Below are 20,416 nucleotides of genomic sequence, written 5' to 3'. Positions count from 1 at the left end.
TCATAATTATTGTCATTTATTTCTTTCTCTCTCTCTCTCTCTCTCTCTCTCTCTCTCTCTCTCTCTCTCTCTCTCTCTCTCTCCCTTTCTCTCCCTAACCAAACGGTCCAGGCAGATTGCCGCCCAACCTCTGCTTGTGGTCTCTCCCTGTTAAAAGGATTGTTTTCCTCACCACTGTTGCCAAGTGCTTGCTCATGAGGGAAAGTTTGGGTCTTTAAGATTAAGAGTATTGTCCTGGCCTGTTAGATATGCAAAAAAATAAAAAATAAAAAAAAAATAAAAATTCTGTTGGGATTTGGTACTATATAAATAACTAAAATTGAATTGAATTTGTGTAAATTTTGCATGCTGTGCTACAGCACATGAACAATAGGCCAACATCCAGCCTACCATCTGCTGCTGGGCCTACAGAACATACAAGATAAGCATCATCCACCCTCTGCAAACCCCTACGTCATGTTTCCAAAAACCACCAAAACATCTTTGCTGGCATCAGTCTACATTCTGTATGCAACCTCGTTAGCTCACCACCTTTGTTGGCAGATTAAACTACGAGTGTGAGAATGTAAACAACCTGCTGACAAAGTGCTTGTCGGGTTTTTGAACAGCATCTGAAAACCTCTAAGCCCACACCTTTTCCAGGGTCAGACATGGGGGGCTGCATCAACAGTTTTTAGAGCTTTTTGACACCAACAATCTGTCAATCATGCCCACTTCATGCAGTGATTGGTCAGGTGTATGGAAGCGAGAAAATGATACAGAATATAGGGTTTGAATTTGTCTCTCAAGCTCTCTTTGTTTGTCTTTACACAGCTGCCTCTGTCGGTTTGTGCATGTACAAACAGGCAACATGACTAATGAGGAGTGACTAGTGTTCACTGTTATCCTCCTTTATGACAGCAAGCTTTTTGCCCAGTCTTTGAATGTGGCCATTTGGAACAGGTATAAACACATCCTTTGATTTTGTATGAAGCAGTTAGTTTCAAGCGTAGCTGAGCCGCAAGGCACAGCCAGTATTTGCTTAGTTAGTTAAGAACACAACAGCACTGCTCAGTTATTGCCCTGATTATCCGAGGGAGTCGTGGGCTCCACTCCACAATAAAGACAATTTGAGCACACTTGACACGAGGTAAAATCAGAAACACCAGCAACAGAGACCAACATTATATTGAAGGTCAACAGAAAAAAAAAGTAGAGAAATGAGATGAGAAAACTAGTGACCAATCAGCCATCCCTCCAGGAGGAGCACTGTTTGAAGTTTGAACTTTGGCAATAATGAATAGGAAACTTTACTCCCTGTGTTGCATTAAAATTGCTCATGATTTTCAAAAGTATTGTGAAAACTTAGTCCTTAATTACGTAATTACTGGGCTACAAGCAGACAGTGGACAATGTGTGTCTGATTGTATGGGTGTGTGTATCCATGGTTTACATCTGTAGGGTGGGTATGTGCTCTTTACTGTGCTGCGGTCAATCTGTCCTGGGCTGCAGCTACCACTGAAGACAAGTTAATGTTCTGCAATTGAAACTTTCACATGGTGGCTGTTTTACAGGATAACTGCAATATTTTTAGACTCAGTATATTTAAACATGACAACAATGTTTTTATACCAACTAATTCAACTTAATTAATCATTCACTCATCTACCATCATTAAATTCCTATCTGTTAGGAAGGGAAACACTTACACTATTTTGAGGGTCCTTATAAACAAATAATAATTTCCCAGGTTCTGGAAATTCAGAAATACAGCCCTAATTATAGAGTTGTTTTGTTTTGTTTTTTGGTTTATCACTCACAGCAATTGCTATTGAACTGAAATATAATGCTGTCTGTTTATATGTTTGTTTTTGTTTTGTTTTGTTTTTTTGTAAACATAATCAGGAAACATTTTTTAATAAATAGCAGAATGGAAGATCCACCAGCAAAGTCCACACGTCCCTGCCTCTGACCGCTGTGTAATAAAAGAATGCAACACCTCATGGACTGGACCACTGAACATAACATAGCAGCAATTACATTCTCTCCTTAACATGTTTTGTAAAATAATTTAGTACTATATGAAATTTTTAGCATGGCTGGAAGGATGGAAATGTCAGATGGAAATGTCAATTGTTAAGGTCCACCACTGTGGTCCAGAGTGAAATATCTCAACAACTATTGGGTGGAATGCCATGACATTTTCTACAGATATTCATGATCCACAGAGGATAAATCTTAATTACTTTGGTGATCCCTGACTTTTCCCCGAGTGACAACATGAGGTTGACATTTGTGATTTTGAGTGAAACTTCTCAGCAACTTTCGGATGGCTCACCGTGAAATTCTGTTCAGACCTTCATGTCTCCCTCAGGATGACCTGTAGGGACTTAGATCAACCCTGTCTCCTAGAAATATGGTTTGTTTATTACTCAATTGTTGTAATTACTAATGTAGTTAATGTAATTACTGCCCGGATTGTGTTCATATAATGATTCTTGAAGCAAATGAAACTCTGAACTCATGTACTGTGCTGGAGTTTGCAGGGAGGTTGTTCGGGTGGATGGTGGGCTTACACAGTGCAGGTCTGTGAAACAAGATCAAGAGTTCTCAAAATACTTTGGTTTACGTCTAGATAAGAAAATTCCGATCAGCCGCAGCTGTAAATGCATTTAATGCAAATGAACAAATCTTACCATGCTAGCATGCTTAACTAAGACTGTAAACATGCTAAAAATTATACCTGCTTAGCATCAGCATGTTAGCCTTGTCATTGTGAGCATATTAGGTTGCTAACACATTTAGCTTACAGTCTTGCAGAGTCTCTCTCTCGTCTTGTTAGGAGACAGGGTCGTTTTTGGGGATGGGGTTTTTGTATTTTTTTTTTTTTTATTACAGCCACTGCATGCACTTTAAAGAAAAGCAAATTGAACTTGCTTAGAATGAAATGCAATATGTACAGCGAGGTTAAATAAAAGAGGTGTTGATTCAACTTTATGGTTATTTTGGAGGCTGTAGTTTGTGGTGGTGTTAAATTATTTGTGCACAATAGTTAAAAGTGTATTATTTTGTTCACCTCACTTATATCAATGAGGTCAGCGTAAGTGACAGAAAAAGTTCTCAGTATAATGCAATATAGTTCAGCCTCACCACAAACTGCTTTTTCCAAAATGATTGTTTATGTTTATGGTTGTTTAGCCTTCTGGCTAAAGTGCTAGTCGTTTACTTATGATAAACGGTCATTGCAGTCGAGGCAGAGAGGACCCAGGAAGTGAACTTGGAGAGTTTGCGCTTCCTTTAAGACTTATGGAGGTTACAGGTGAAATTGGCTGTGGAGCAGACACTGCTGTGTGACGTCAGCACAGTCACATCTGTCCTCCTGCTGCTTCAGATGCATTGTGTTTGAAAATACAGCTGTTACTATGTTAACAGGTTCCTCCTATCTGTGGCTTTATCATCTGTGTTGTCTAAATTAATTTAATCTTTTTATAGGAATTTATGCTTCTTAAAACTTTTGGGTAAAGCAGACAAGATTTAGCTCATTTTCAAGAAAAGTGAGTAAGTGTGATCACTGAGCTACAAAAACTGGTTTAGTGAAGTTTTAAGATAATCCCCCCAAAGTCTGGATATATGTCAAGCTGCAGAAAATTGCATCGTTATTTTCTTTTTTATGGGCAAGGACCCCATGCCCCCTGCTCTAATTGTGCCCATTTCCAGAATTTTGGCTTGCATGATGCCCCTGATACAAAGTAGTGCAAAGAAGGGGCTTGGATGGGATCAAACTCAGACACCATGCATGGGCATGGGAGTGGAAAGAGCTAACGGGGAATATTTAAAATCTGCTGTGTGAACTATTTAAATGTCACAAAGTGGCACCATTGGTGGCTTTACAGATCATTTGATCTTCACTGAAAACAGTTGACCTTAAATTTTCACCTTTTTTCCATTGGTGCTATATCTTTTGATCAAAGATATACTACACTTGATTTTAGAGAGAGCCTGATGTGAGCCCCTGGAATCAAAGCCAAGAATCATAATGACAACATTAGGGAGTGAGCGACGTGTACATGCAGGGAGAGGAGAGAAGACGAGAGGACAGAAGGCAGGAGGAAAATGTCTGACAGCTGTCATTCCATTCGGTAATCCTCTCCTTCCCTATTGCACATTCAAAGAGGAGCTAATTTGTGTGCTGGGGGGGGAAAGGCTGCATGGTTGCGGTCACAACAAATCCTTGTTGGGTAAAACACTTTTGCATTTGGCCAGACTTAAGTGCCTTTCTCATCCCAAATGAGCTGCAGGGAGCAAGGGCCAGAAAGGATAGAAGCAGAGAGAGGAGCAGGAATGGAATCCAGCTTAATTGGCCAGAAGAGGCAACTGCAGCGAAGATAGAGGGTTTGGTTACTAATTCTGCCTCAATGCTTATCGCCATTCAATCTAGCTTACTTTGTGGGGAGAGAAGACTAAACCCCATGAAGGAAAAACAGACTTGTTACAGGCTGCTGAACAGAAAAAGGAGAACAATGGCTCTAGAGAGAAATTCGGAGAATATCAAGTCCACAATCCCATCCATTGTTCACGTATTCATGGCACTCCGGCTTGTCTCATTCTATCCCATAGCTCTTCTTCATTCATTACTGGGAAAAAGAACGTGGAATTTTTGTTTGAGATCGATCAATGTGGACTTGGCCCATCAAACATGTTTTTACAACTCAACCTCCTGTGAGATCATGAGTTTACTGCACTGTCTTCACTATCTCACAGTCACACAGTCATTCTATTCATTATTGCTTCTAAAATTGTTTGTATGTAAATTCTATGACCTCACAGCACTTAATATGGAATTTCTTAAATGTAAAACTTAATAAATACATTACACAGTAATAAGCGTAACTGAAGGTGAAAGATTGTGCACATTTGAATTTATATACATATTTAAAATGTATTCTATATGAAAAGGGTAAAAATAAAACAAAAAAACAAAAACAAAAAAACTGTCAACTAAGCAATACCAATTTGTGTGTTCTCATCTCTTTTCTTTGAATTGGCTCAGGAAGTTCCATGATCGCAGGTGGCTTTTAATCTGCCTTCAGAGACGCACTGTGGTAAAACAAAAACTAGCAATTGTTCTTGTGTTTCATGAAATCACATCTTTTAGAGATGTAACGTATTTAGCATATTTAGCATAGCCTGCATCAGTCTTTAAAGTTCTTACTCTGACACTATGAATCCTCCTGAAGAAAATAATCTAAAAAACACATCAAAACATTTTTAAAAAAATCCAGCAAAAGGTCTGAGAACAGCTGATGGTGTCCTAAAGGGAACCTTTTCTGTTTTTTTCTAAATGCGCTCTATGAAGGACGACATAATTACGGAGAACAGTTTTATTCAAGTGTAATGAGCTCAAGCTGCAACTATACAAAAGTGTAAGTAATTGCCAGGTTAACCATATGTTATATCTTTTTTTTCTTTTGATATTCAACCTGCTGAAGCAGACTCCTTATAGGCAAACCATCTATTTTCAGCTCTCTCCTGGGCATAGTGAGGTAGTGAGACACAGATGTTCAAATTTCCCTCTGGACTCTATTCTTTCACACATGCACATCGAAATGGCACACAAAACCCTTCTTCAGGAGGGGGAATTGTCTTGAGAATGGCAATAATTCTGTCAATGCAATTAAGCAAACACTATCCACATGAGGCGCATCTCAATTTGTCACTCTGTTCAATCTGAAAATCAACAGGACCACGGCCGGATGTGTAAACACTATTTACACCGTCCCCTCAAGTGAGGCCGAGATGCTGCGTGCGAGTGCTTACATGCTGGAGCAACAACTAAACTGTAGTTTCTAGAACTCAATTCAAGCCACAGTATGATGTGTCGTTTTGATGAGCAATTAAATTTGACAAGTGGAAACTTTGACAGTTAAAAAAAGAAGTGAGAGCAGAAAACGAGAGGGAAAATGTGTTTGCACACGTTTCCTTTGGTAAATGGAGTAAACAGGGAAAAGGACTGTAGAACTTTGATCACTTGTGCTTTCTATCTCTCCGCTGCATTCCTTTATGTGTCTACAGTACATCTTTCTCTCTCCCTCCTGCCATACACTGTGATACAGTGTGTGACAATACAAACACCTCATTCTGTCACTGTCACCGTGCTAAGAGGCTCATTGGACTGCTTGTTATCCAACTCAAACAGTGAGACCCAAAGAATCCACGGAACATTTCCATTATGATATTGACCGAGTGCCAAGACGCGAAGCCGCCTGGAAATATTCGCACTCACTCCGTGTTATTTGCATGTCTATTACCTCACAAAACCGTGACTCGACATGAGGCAAGGAGAGCCAATTTGAAGCTCTGCTGCACATCCAACATCCCCAAACCACCCACACCTACACCCACACACAAGCACTGACACACCAGAATCACAGCAAAAGATGGAGAGCAAAGCATTTTGGGAGACAGGAAGTAGTATAATGAAGGCCAAATGTGTCCTTTAGTGGGTTAAACAGACACACTTGACATGCATGATGGATCAGCCGTGAAATAGGCTGGAAGGCAAAGTTCAGAAAAGCCAGTGTGACAGGAATTTCAAACAGGATGTACCTGTCTATCTTCTTCACATGATGTCAGGCAGCTCCAGTCGTATTTAGATTGTAAAGTGATGATAATAGGATCCTGTATGACACAGGTGGCAGACTTAGCTGTTGTGACAGTACGAGAGGATTATATCATAAAGTCTGAGGATGTGAGGGAGATCCTGGTGGCTCAGTGGGCTGAGGGCTGTACACGATATGTACTTACAGCATGATTAAAAACACAGATTAAAGTGTACATTTATAGCTCAGGCGCATTAGAACCTTGCTGTTCCACTCGAGCTACAGACTATACTTTAAAAAACACCTCTCTCTTACTCTAAAACTTTTAATTTGCCTGTCTAAATACCTACTGACATCGTTAGGCTAAAGACATGGCTATTTGACCACACCCAGCTGTGGTGTTGAGTGTGGACAAAGATTCAAGAGAGTACTTTTTGACCCATAAAGGTCAGTGCAGCCATGTTTCTATTTCTTCTAATGTAGTATGGGGTTACTCTTTAAATACTGGTATGTGCTGTTATTATGTGGTGTGTATAATCTACCTAGACTGTTATCTAAAGTTGTGCTCAGACAAAATGCTGAGAACATTTTAGATATCTGTGTGAGATTATAAATCCATAAATGTACAGAGATGAGGAAAAAAAAGACTGGTAGATAATAAGAGAAAGAAATGTGGTTCCTGGTGAGTTCTGAGATCTGTCAGAGGATGCTTATGGTTGACTATGCATGTCTGTATAATCGTTTCCATTGGCATGAATAAGTCCACATCCAGAGTACATCTGAATGCCCCTATGTGCAGAAGAAGAAAATGTTGTTATGTTATTTCGTTAGAATAACTTGAAGGATGTTATAATCGCATAGAAATTAAACACGTATTTGTTTAAAGCATGCTACCTTCAACAGTTTCCTAATAATCAGAGCATGCATACAGATTATTCAGATCCAGTCTGAGGTCATTATTATTCCTTGTTTGCACTTGTTCATAATGTAGCCTAGCCTAGTTTGATACTGCAGATTCAGTATAGATCGTTCCCTGTGTGTAGTGACACAACAGTAGGTAAAGTCTTTGGTATTTACTAATAGTTGCATTGCAAAGATGAGCTTCAAAAAAGAAAACTGTCAAACGTGTAAACTAAATGTTAATTTGAATCGTACCACATGCTTTTCTTGTTCTGAACCCACTGCTCTTTAGCTAGCAAGCCAATCAATAAAGATGGAGATCAAGCAGTGCCGTATCATAAAGCAGTTAGCCTCTGTCTGGCTCAACAGAGCTGCACAGGGTGAGGCATTTGTCTTTCCACAGTTATTGAGTCTGTCTTAATGTATGAAAATGTATGAAACTTTGAATTCAGTGAGCACCCACTGTTTCACAAATGTTGGAAGTCGATGGAATTAATATCATCATTTTGGCTTTGATTTCCATCCGGTTTTGTAACATAACTCTGCCGTGACCATTGTGAATGTGTCATCATTTGGTATCCCTCCTGCAGACCTAATCCTTTCCTATCTGCAAGCAGACATTAATAAATCATAAGGAGAAGCTTTCAGAAGCTTTAACCTCCATGCATAATTCAGCCCGCACTGATGCTAATGCTACAGCTGCAGCTCCCTCACTCAACTGTTCAGTAGTGTCCCACTAAACAGCCAATTAACTGTAATGAATCCAACAAAGTCCAACTCTCAGCAGAATGAACAAAGAAAGTACACTCTCCTGAAAACTGTCTGAGCTAATTCCTGATGAGAACTCACTAAAAGTGTTTTCACCTTGAAAGAAGATGAGAGGTCAGGCGTAGTGTAATAGTTTCTCTTTATACTGAATACCCTTGGTTTGAGCAGGCTGAGAACTGTGTGGGCTAACGATGTTTGTTATCCTGATTAAATTGTCTTCAGACTGAAACAATTTGTTGTAAAGTTTGACTTTATGGATGCTGCTACCCCTATCACTTTGAGACTGTTGCTGAATGGGTATTATTACCTGAAAAATAGTGTTACAGAGATAGAAGAGGAGAGCAGGAATGATTATATTTAGTGTATTATTCCACTTGCAATGTTTGAGCACCCTGCAATAAAACATATCCCCCATGGATAATGTAAAACAGACTCTCAATGATTGTATAGAGATTTTATTTCTTCTTCTTCTTCTTACTGTTCTTATTTATGGAAGGAAAAATATCCAAAATCCCTTAAAATAAGGCCCCAAAAAATAACTTTTAATTTTGTGTTTACATAGGTTACATTAGAATGAACCATTCTAAAATATCCAGCCCAGAAATCAGACCTGGCAATTAAGCTGATATTTGTTGATTCTGCACCCCACAATTTACGCCGCTGCCAACATTCAGGAAGCAGTGTGCTTTTTATGTAGCGAGGCAGAGAATAGGGTTGTGGAGGTCGAGGTGGTGGATTGGTGTATAATGAATCTGACTTTCATGCAGGTGACTGGGGCTCAGGTCTTCACACAAACGTGCAATTAACATTTGCCTTTTTATTAACCATAACCACAACCTTTCCCTAACCTTAATCATGACAGCAGTTGCCATGCACAGATATTGTAGCAGGCTGGAATTTTTAGAACACTGGCACTATATGTGAAAACATCTCATGTGGTGCGAAACCTGCAATGACTGATTTATGGCCTCATGGAGGCAGCAGAAAGAAGCTGTAAATCACTGTTAAAGTTGATATGGTGAACTTGTTACACATCCAGAGATACAGAACAACATTATCATTCATTTGGAATGATGTTTGTGTCCACCTCAGTCCAATAATCATTGTCTTTTTGCTCTGTTTTTTGTCTACTGTGTCCACCTTGATGTCACTAACTGTGTCTGTCTGCTGTTTCATGCTAAGCAGTAGGTTTTCAGAGCTTTTCCGCTGAAAGCAGCTGCCTGCTGCGACTATGAGAGCGGTGAGAGTGAATTAAAACAGCGAAGTTGTGGCCGGACAAGTGACAAGTCCTGTCACCTGAATAAGACTGTGTTCTTTCCACAGTGATTCCAACCTGGAGCCTGTTGCTGCATGTCATCCCCACTCGCTTGCCCCTTCCTGTCCCCCTCCAGCTGTACTATCAAATAAATATACATATATGCCAGTAATTTGAAAGAGCAGACACCTGAAATGCATTTTTATCACAATAACACAGAAACATTGTGAGAACTGAATTAATGGGGAAGGGAATGGATCAGGTGAGCTTAAACACCTGTGTGCAGAAATGGGATGTGTTTAAGGTGCAGTCTCTGTTGATATTGAACGTTTCTGCAAAAGTCAGTGACAGTCGTCTTCTCAACAGTATCCGTTAGTGGCAACTAAAGTATGATTAATGTTTTATGATTGTATTTAAGCAACTCAAAGCACTTTGTTAGTGTTAGTGAAAGATCATGTTCTTGATTAAATATTAAAGAACTCAATGGTGACTTAAAGCATGAATCACGATGTGTATTCTTTCAATATTAAACCAAAAGATTGCCTATCCCTAGGAGTTCTGTCCACGTTGGACAGTTCATCAAATGGTAACATTCACTGCCAATGCAGAAAGTTGTGATGTCAAGAGGCTGGGAGGTTTGGTCTGTGGTTGACTTTCATCTGAGTTTGCACCCTAATAGCTCTTTTCTGACCATATCTCATCACACACAGGTGAACGTTGCCACTGAATCTAATTCTGTGTTTTTGATGAACTGTCCAATATCGACTTTCTTGTTTGATGGTAGTTCCCAAAACCATGACCCTTTCTTAACCTTTAATGATTTAGTATGCAGGATGCAGACTCCACTTTCCAATGTCAGAATCATAAACTTTGAATACCCCTGACCATCCATGTGCAAGTTTTGTGTCATTTGAGGACATAACACTTTATACACTGAAAAAAAAAAAAAAAAAAAAAAAAAAATGTTGCCAGTAAAAATCCATGAACACAGCAATTATGTTTCCTACAAAATTGACTTTGCAAAAGAATTTTTAGCATATAAAGTAGGACTAAGTGTAGAGAGCAGGGTTGGTTTTTGACTACAGAAATGCCTATTTTGTTCTTCCTTCACTTGGGGAATAATAGCACAGGTACTCTAATCACACATTCTGACATCCAGTAGAGGACCAACCATTGCTCCATTCCTCTATTCACATTACCATGGCTATGATTGTTCATATAAAGGGGGAAAATAGATGTCTTGTAGCAACCCTGTATTTAAATCAATATGTTAATGACTACATGTTCTATTCATTGGCTTTATTTGAATCCAGCAGAGGTTTCTAAATAACCCAAGGGACCCAGTGAAAATACCTGCCAACCAGTTCAGAAATTAACATGGGGGAATTGTTTGCATTCTGTTTGCGACATCAGAGGAGCACTGAGAAATAGGTACTGCATGTTAAAGGCTAACACAATTATGCAGTTGTAGCCATACGCACAACCAGTGGTGTATAACATCAAGACACCACGTACAAAGAGCAATCAAACACTGATGACCAGCAGTTCTCATTTGTGAAACACAGCAAGGGGATACGGAAAGACCTCAGTGAAAGGCAAATCTCACACATGGCAGCTACATTCAAAGGACAGAGAAAATTGCCTGACTACCAGGGGTGACAACTTGGCAAGAAACAAGGTGTCTGATAAGAAATAGGTGCCAGAAACAATTATTTGTCTCTCTTTCCACAAAGGGAGAACTCAGTGTCTATTTCCCTCTTGTGTTCTGCTCTCATGAGTCTGGAACATGGCATCTCTTTCAGGCAGACTGCCCCATTGTTATGATGGACAGAAATATGTCCAAAATCAGCATCTGCATTACTAATGATGCTGCACCCAAAGGGACTGCCTCATATTCAACAACTATATTCGAAAAGAATCAGTTTTATGTATTATTTTTTCACTATCTAACAGTCAAGACTACTTCAAAGAAGTTTGATTTCTCCAGCTCAAACCTGAACATGGCTGCATTCAGTCAGGCAGTAGAACTTATCATTCATTCATTTCAAACCCAAGTATCATGATTGGGTATGAAAGAATCACCCTCGGAAGGCTCAGTCATTCACAAGCGAGGGCAGAGCAAGGTTCACCTCTTTGAAACACACAGTTGTTTAAATTATATTACTACATGACCTTGGGAAGACTTTATAATGCTGTTGCTGGTAAACACAGCTTGTTTGCAAATGGAGTCATTCTGTTTAAGTTGTGTTTTACACAGTGTCCCAACTTTTTTGAAACCAGGGTTGGAAGTTGCCACCCAAAAAGTTCCAACAAAACTGACTCGGGGACACAAATAGTCATAGCCTTGTTTTTCAAAGTCAGAAAGGTTATGAACCATTTTTTTCCATGCTTACTTTTTCAATGTTATCTTTGGTCAATCTTTTCCTAACCTTGACTGAAGTCTTTATCAGCCAAAACTAAATGCTGGATGCGGGATGCAAACTCTGGTCTCATATGTCTTGACCTTTGCATGGTCACCATCAAGTCCATCTTTGTTCCTATGACTTCTATGCAAAAGATAATATTTTGGAGACATAGTTGTTTGAACTGGGCCATTTTTAGGCTGAATGTAGTGCAAGTGTGCAACATGTAGCTTAAACGTGAGTTCTCCCCTGACAAATTGTTCATCAAGTGTGTGCTCCTCAAATCAAGCTGTTGATCTATGTTCTCTAATTACACAGCTGACCAAGCTTTTACACACAGTATCAAACAAAATAAAGTAACAGTGAATGTTTTCTCAGTTAGTCAGACTTTTCTGTTGGCACTGGTTCAGCTTTATAACAAATGTGAAGACAGCTATAGGGCAGGCTAGGACACCAAAGCTGTGACATCTCCTCCAAACAATAAATTGATGCTACGGCAGCATAGTTGAATGCTGGAGCAACATGGAGTAAAACAAACAGCGAACACCTGCTGATGATATCTAACCAAACCTGTGGGTTCTGCAGGAATCTGCAGACAACTTGATTTCCCCCCCTCTTTTCATTAATGCAGTGACAATCACAGGCATGTAAGAAACACCTGGAAAACACATATGAATATATACACCTACCCATCCAAGGAACGCCATTGGGCTTGCAAACATGCACACACACTTCCTTCATTTTACTGAGTTATTTATGCATGCGAAAACACAGTCGGTTCTTCTTGTCTGTCTACACACACATAGACAATGCACCACTACACACTCACACATACACATATAGATAACATACTATGTAACAGGATAGGGAAAGGGATGTATGTAGGAGATGGCAAAGGCTTTGTTTTGCTGTGGCTGTCTCAGCAGGCAGCATATGAAAGCACAGCAGTGATACAAGGAACAGTCAAATTAACAAGCTGGGGAAGGAGGAGGAGAGGGTGGAGAGAGGAAGACAACAAAGTCCAAACAATGAAGTGGGAGGTGGGGAAAGTCTGGCAAGTGGAATTACATTTACTCCAAACAGCTCTTCCATTGGCAGCATTTTCAGTGGGGAGCACTTGTGGCATCTTTTTGTGTCTTATTTTTCCGGTTGAAACAGGAGGTTCTGTTGACACCACAGAGAACTGAGCATGTTTTAAAGCTCTTAAAACACCAACAGCCTGAAAGGTAGAAGCAAAACAGGTGCGATGCAACAGCTTTTCCACAGTCACACAGAACAGCGGGAGATACCTCAGTTCTTGTCACATAAGTGTACATGAATTGTGGGAAAATGGCCTACATTTCAGTAAATTGCAAGGGATTTTGTACCAGCACATGTTTGAAGTACAGGCCTACCTCAAAATGACTGAAAGGCTCTGTGTTTTGAATTCACATCTTCCTCTCTCTCTTGCCACCAGGAGACACAGTGATGGTCTCTTTAGCATACAGTACAGCATGTCTGTGTGATAAGCCAGGCTTTAAACAACACTGCTGTATCATCACGTAAAAAAAAATAATTTAATACATTTGTAGTAGAACACTTTTAAGAACACCTCCTTGTACAATATGACTGCATTTTAGATGGAATAATAGTGCAGCTTACTTTATTGCACTAATGATTGCATCTTGACCCAGTGAGCACTCATTTAAAGATTAAGTTGGAGAAATACAGCTGACTGTTAGGGGTAAACGACAGGGGTGAGGGGTGTTGGGTCCAGATCTAGTGTGGTATGATATGTTCTCATTCTGCCTGTCCAAATATATATATTTGCTTATCAAATGTGGAACAATATTTCACATGTAATAAATTTAAACTGGCACGCATGTAGCAAATGAAATATTTCACATGTGATGTGTAATCAGCATTATGTAAGGGTGACAAATTAAAGGAAAAACAAATGCAGATGTTTCCAAACAGGTGCATTGCTGGATGCACGCATTGCATGGTACAATTAAGCAATTAACATTCAATCATGCTCTGTGGCATGAATGAAACTGCTGAGCAGGCCCAGTTGATTCTGATTTTGTATCAAGATGAAAAGAGGAAAATATGTCAGTGAATTGGAAAGCTCATTGTTGAGGCATGGATGGCAGGAGCTTTAGTCACAAAGACTGCTCAAATGGCTGGTCTTTCAACAGGAACAGTTACTAATGTGGCATCCGCATTCAGATCTATGGAAGACATCAGTAAATAGGGTCGGAAATTGTGGCTGACAGTGCACATTTGATGACTTGCAGCTGGAGTATTAGTGTGGTATCTAAGGAAAAAACAGAAGAGCTACTCATCCCCATTTGACAAAGAATTTCAATGCAGAGCGTGATCAGACTGCATCAGCAAGAACAGAGAGAGGGATACTCGAGTTGGATTGCAGTGGATATACCCCTCATTACAAAGATGAATGCACATTTGAGAGTCCAGTGTTGCAACAACCACAGGCACCGGTTTACAAAGATGTGGAAAAAAAATTCTGTGGTCAGATGACTCATCCTTCACTATATTCTCGACAAGTGGGCAAGTGCATGTGTGGCATGCAGCATGAGAATGGCATAGGCCTGAGTGTTTGACCCCTACAGTGAGGGGATGTTGAAGCATTTATATCCTGATGGGAGAGGTCTCTTCAAAGATGACAACACCCCCGTTCATAGGACACGAGGGCTCACTGAATGGTTTGATGAGTGTGAAAATGATGTGAATCATATGCTATGACCTTTGCAGTCACCAGATCTCAACCCAAGCGAAAACATGTGGGAGACTTTGCACCGACGTGTGACACGGGGCTCTCCACCATCATCATCAAAACACCAGATGAGGGAATATCTTTTTGAAGAATGGTATCCACATTGACAGGTAATGAAACTGTAGATGAAATAGGCCCATGTGGTCTTGGACATTACACTGGAATTTCACATTTCATGTCAAAGATAATATATAATGTGAAAACTTCACATGCACATGTACTTGGGTGGAGTAACTCATCAAGGAAAGAATAAAGTTACAAAAATATATAAGAGACTTAATATTAAAGATATGAAGCAGGGTGTCAGTTGCCAACCCATCCTCATTCCGAGCATCAAATACTATTGTTTTGCCATGCCCCTTCATATCTCATACAGACACTCAAAGTAACCTGAAGGTTTTCAGGGCTTTCAACCAACTCCCATCCACAGCAATGTCAAACACATTCTCATTGCAGGTCCTCAAATACTGATGCTGCTTTATGCTTTCCTGCCAAAAAGCCTTTCTAACATGTGGTAACTGTCATAAAACAGTTGCAGTTTGGTTAGCTTTAGGCACCAAAGGTATAGGTATCGAAAAACATTGTTCACTTTTGGTTTCTCACTGGACACAAACCCCAGTCTCCTGGGTGAAGTTTGTGTTCAGGCTCTGACCGACCACTGTACCCTGATCTCCACCCCTCCAACTACTTTTTTGCTAAGTTAGCTGGAAGCCTGGTGCATCTCAAACAGGGTTCAAGGCTACGAAAAGTTGAGGGGCATGATAAAGTGTCAGTGCTTGATGCCCTAGGAATGAGACCAGTAAATCTCTGCATTTTTCAGTATACCACTGTTTTTTAAATCTGGAGTCTGTGGCATCATTATAGTTCTGGTGCACTGGCAATAATGTAATTTACATCTACTATCGATGATTGATATGCCAGAGCTGAGGGGAAGGGGGGAAGCAACCATCGCAATGGAGTGGGCTACAAAAACAGTGTAATTAGTCCCTCTGACAGAAGGGGGAGACAAAAGTTCTGCAGGTTTAACTCAATAATGTGTTAGATCTTTAAATTTACAACATTCATACAGTAACATCAATACAGATGTGCCATAAATCCAGACCTATGTTTATCTTTGTACTGGTAAATGATGACAGTTGTGGTCTTGTTTAAAAACATTTTTATTCCATATTCATCCTTTCCCTCAGAGTAGCCTTCTCTTGCGATTCCATCATGTCAATACCATGCAGCTAACTGTTATAATGACAGTTACCACTGTTATACACTACACAAATGCTCCACTGTATGACATAAAAGAAAATAATGGAAAGCAGTGGAAATAACCTGCATACTTTATTGTTTTGATGGAGAGATTCCAAGATTCAATGGACATCGCCAAGAGATCGGATTCTTATGAAGCCAGATGACAGATTGGGCGGTGTTTGTCCTATTCCTCGTGGGAATTACATTCAGACCTTAGGGAAAAAATTGCATGTACAGCAAACATGTAGATGAAAATGTAAACCTGGAAATTGTGAAATGACTCAAAAGATAATGATGTTGCAGGGGAAAGTCAGTGAATAAGAAACAAAACCAAAATAAAATCGAAGTACACAAAAAAAAAAAGACCCCAGAAAACCATTTTCTACATTTTACTGTCTACTTATTTTGGAGTGTTTCCGTTATAAGCAATGTCCTGAGATTTATAATTGACCTTTAAACACCTGCATCATTAGAAATTTAATTAGAAAAGGCTGAAACAAATGTACAAATTTGGAACAACATGTGTATTATTCAACTGAATGACTGATAAGATACAGGCAGCACATCAAAATTGTTCCAGCTGCATTGACATCCATGAAAACACTCATTTTATTGGCTTTATATGAAAGCATTATGTTTGGAATGCTGGACAGCCTAATTTGTAATGAAGGAACATATTTACAGACAGCTTTTTTCCACCAAATAATCTGCATTTGTAGTGACAGCACAGTAGATTTCCCATCTGCGATGCTCAAATGGGTGTCAGAGCTGCAGGCAGCAGATTAGATAAGATGTAATTACTGACTTTTACTATGTATTCAAAAACTGAAAAAGGGAACTAATGTCATATTACTGTTTGTAGCTTCTATTTAATACATAGAAGTTGGCCTGTCTGCAAAATAAATTTTATATTAAAAATTTCTATGAAAAGCCTTGCATAGGGCAGCACAGTGGCGCAGCAGGTAGTGCGTGTGCCTCACAGCAAGAAGGTCGTCGGTTTGATCCCCGGGTCGGGCAGGGCCTTTCTGTGTGAAGTTTGCATTCTTCCCTTGCATGCGTGGGTTCTCTCCGGGCACTCTGGCTTCCTCCCACAGACCACTAAATTTTCCTTAGGTGTGAATGGTTGTCTGTCTCTATATGCTGCCCTGGAATTGACTGTACCCCGCCTCTCGCCCGTTGACAGCTGGGATAGGCTCCAGTCCCCCCACAACTCCAAAAGGGATAGTCGGGTATAGAAGATGAATGAAGGAATGCATGAAGTTTTGCATACTAGCCTATATATAAAAAAATATATAAAAGCCTATATAAAAAAATATAAAAAATATATATATAAAAATTACTCTTATCTGAAATTAATCAGTTACTTGACATTACTGATTACATTATCACACTATGTTTTCTTTGTGTTACTTTCACCCAAATAATTGCAGAAGTATGATGAGCGTTATATATTAGTTGTATTTATATTATGGTTTGTTATAATAACACTATTGCTACTTCAGCCACAGCATAACCTGGTCTCTATGGCAGTGTTGGCTTAACTTATGATTGCTTTTGACAGGAATTTTGCTGCCACCCTTTATCAAACCTGTTTTTCAGTTCTGTTGCATTTCTTGATGCTGGCTTTATTTTCCCAGTAACAGCTGAATCCTTAAACCCGGTACTGTATATCTACAAGAGGTTGACATCACTGAGAGCTAGAGATACTTTATTTTGTGTGACAACACAATACTTGACATAGTAAATGGAAAAATATTACAGAAATCCCATTAATAACACATTAGTTAAGCTTGCTACTGCTTAAAAGTAATATATTATTTCAATGTGTTACTTTTGTAATGCATTTCTCCCAACTCTGATCACATCGTAAAGAGGGTGAACAGTAAACAGTGAGGCTGATATTAATGAGATAAAACTGTGCTCAGCCACATACATGCATTGTGTCTTGTGAATCCCTCACAGTTTGGTTGGCAATCTGAATTTAGTGCAGGAATGGCAGACTCTGCCACTGCCAATGAAAAATGCATTGAGATGCAGTCACTGAAGGTAAATAAAGACTGGATGACCATTACAGAAAATATGTCACACAGAAATAGTTCAAAAAAGGGGGATGATTTCATGAAAGCCTCAGAGATTCTTACTCTAGTGTAATTGCTCTCATTTCTTTAATGTAGATTTCATAGTCTTAGTTCTTAGCCTGCATCATGTGCTGTTCTAACATGTGAATCCTCCCTGAGGAGCAATAAAGGAAAATTCTCAGCAAGGAAGAAGAAAAAAAAAGCCTTCACAGAGTACAGCAGGAAAACTGTGAGACACTTTTAACCTCAAGTGAAATACTTGGAAATTCCGGATTGATATCAGTTTAAAGGCTTAATGGGTAGAACATGCTGCTAAGACATCTCGTCTTATCATTAATTTCATTGAATAATAAATAAATAAATAGATTTAACCTAAGCAGTGTCTGGCAGTTGAATAAAGTATGGTTGATATGAGTAATGAGGTGTCCTTTCACATCTTCTGTTCTTTTGAGCTGTATTAGCACTGGGGACCAGAGAGCATTGCAATTGGTGAGAGACTAGACAGCCAGCATCTGTCTCTCTCTCTCTTCCACTTAAACACACCCTAATGCACACACACACACACACACACACACACACACACACACACACACTCTTACACATGCTCACGCAGCAGTCCAGACATCTGCTGGGGCTCTACTGGGTCTTGCCACAGTGGTACTGGGACTCTTACAAGGACTAAAGATACTTCAGCGGTAATGACACGTCCCTATTGGCCAGACCGGGCAGAAAAACAGGAAGTGGGGACAAGACTGAGAGTCGGAGAGGTCATCCATCTTGGGAGGGTGATTTAAATACAGTAGAAAAGAGTCACAGAGATAAAGAGAGATATAACGTCCTCTGCCTCAGGCCAAGGTAGGAAATGTGATTAAGTTTTAAGCATTGAACAGATTCCAAAGAGAACTGTATTTGATCTGAGATGTGCTTAAATTAGTCGTAATACTCAAAGGATCTTTTATGATAGGTTTAAACACACGTTTAATGTCATGGGAATTTCTGGATCTTGTAAGATAAGGTGGCTTGTACAGCTGTAATACAACTGTATTTTTTCTTTTCTTTTCTTTTTTTTTCTGTCTTATCATAGTCGAGAAAAAAGTGCCTGACAACCACGTGCAGTCAACATTTTTTTTGTTTGTTTCATCATAAATCAGAGTTTCGTGTAATTTTATGAACAGCTGCAAACTGAAGGCGGTGATTGCAATATGTCCGCTGATATATTTTATGTTTTGGTTCATTGTAATAGAACCAGTTTTCACCACTATTATTATACTGCATGTGTGGTGTCATGTGCAGTTTTTGTGTTAGAAACATGATATAATGACCACAGGAAGTGCTGCAAAAATACATTCTCAGATAAATTCGCTGATTGATGCAAGGTCACAGGTATTTGCTAATCCTGTCTGCATAGGTTTGGTTAAAGATATGTTGTGGGCTGAGCACTTAAGCAAGGATGCGTCTTGTTCCCTCTGCAGTTTGTGATATTCAAAGCCACAATACTGAGGAGCAGCTGTGGTCTGGACAGTTTTCTTTTTGGTCACATCAGCATGTGATCTTTGCTTTGATGCGGTCCTTCAGTGGGTAAACTTTGAGATACTTTAATTTTGCAAATTTTAGAATTGTATATTGTCACAAGAAACACAAAAATGACTTAAAGTAACAAAAGTAGAACTAAAATAGAGCTGTTTTTGATGATTATTGTACATCATTTATGACCCTTTTGTGGTATAAAGATTGACCAGTCCAGAAAACTGATGTTCTCATCTATGTTTTCAAACTTGAATAGATAGGTAGAAGTGGATTTTCCAAACAAAAATTCACTCTGGTCATTAAGCCACATACACTCACCAATTGCAGGGATTCCTCCAGGGTTGAGAGTGACTCTGAAGGCTTGATGCCAGGTCTGGCGGCCAGGGGGGGCATCACAGGGGTCAATGTATAACAGAACACCTCCAAAACCCAGCTCAGACAGTAGGGATAGCTGGACACACATACAGAAACATACAAAGGCACAATGAGTAAGAAAGTGAGATGATGCATCCATACACTCACAAACGCACAAAGACATGCAAAAATATCTGATGCTATCAATGTTTTACTGATAGCTACTGACACCTTGGAACAAGCTGAAAACAACATATTAACACAAATAAAGTTGTAACAAGGTGTACAAGGAACTTCCAATTTGTACATATACAGTATCGCCAACAAAGCCTTAGGGGAATATCTGGCTCTCAAGTGGCTAAATGCTTCACTATGTTCACCAGCTGTTATTCTGTCATTTGCTGCTGAGCAGGTCGAACACAGTTGGTTTATCAGAGATGCCTTTTGCTGCTGGAAACAGGATCAACGTAAGAGGAATGTAAGCAGTAAGAATAAATAAAGAAAGAGTGGGTACAAAAATGCAGTGTTAGTTTATT

The 20,416-nt window shown here is 39.5% G+C and overlaps 1 protein-coding gene across 5 annotated transcripts in view; it reads right to left on the bottom strand.

Annotated features, from left to right (window-relative positions):
* The window catches only part of naaladl2 (N-acetylated alpha-linked acidic dipeptidase like 2), a 518,168-nt gene that overhangs the window by 198,966 nt on the left and 298,786 nt on the right, over positions 1-20,416 (bottom strand). For all 5 annotated transcript variants that reach the window (XM_076723158.1, XM_076723166.1, XM_076723175.1 and 2 more), the window contains one exon: positions 19,845-19,977. In XM_076723158.1, coding sequence (XP_076579273.1) covers positions 19,845-19,977 — 133 coding nt within the window. The remainder of the gene's footprint in view (positions 1-19,844; positions 19,978-20,416) is intronic.

The sequence above is a fragment of the Chaetodon auriga genome, chromosome 3 (genome assembly GCF_051107435.1).
Source record: "Chaetodon auriga isolate fChaAug3 chromosome 3, fChaAug3.hap1, whole genome shotgun sequence".
NCBI classification, from domain to species: Eukaryota; Metazoa; Chordata; class Actinopteri; order Chaetodontiformes; family Chaetodontidae; genus Chaetodon; species Chaetodon auriga.
Note: the sequence above shows the minus strand (reverse complement) of the source record. Positions and strands in the feature narration are given on the sequence as shown.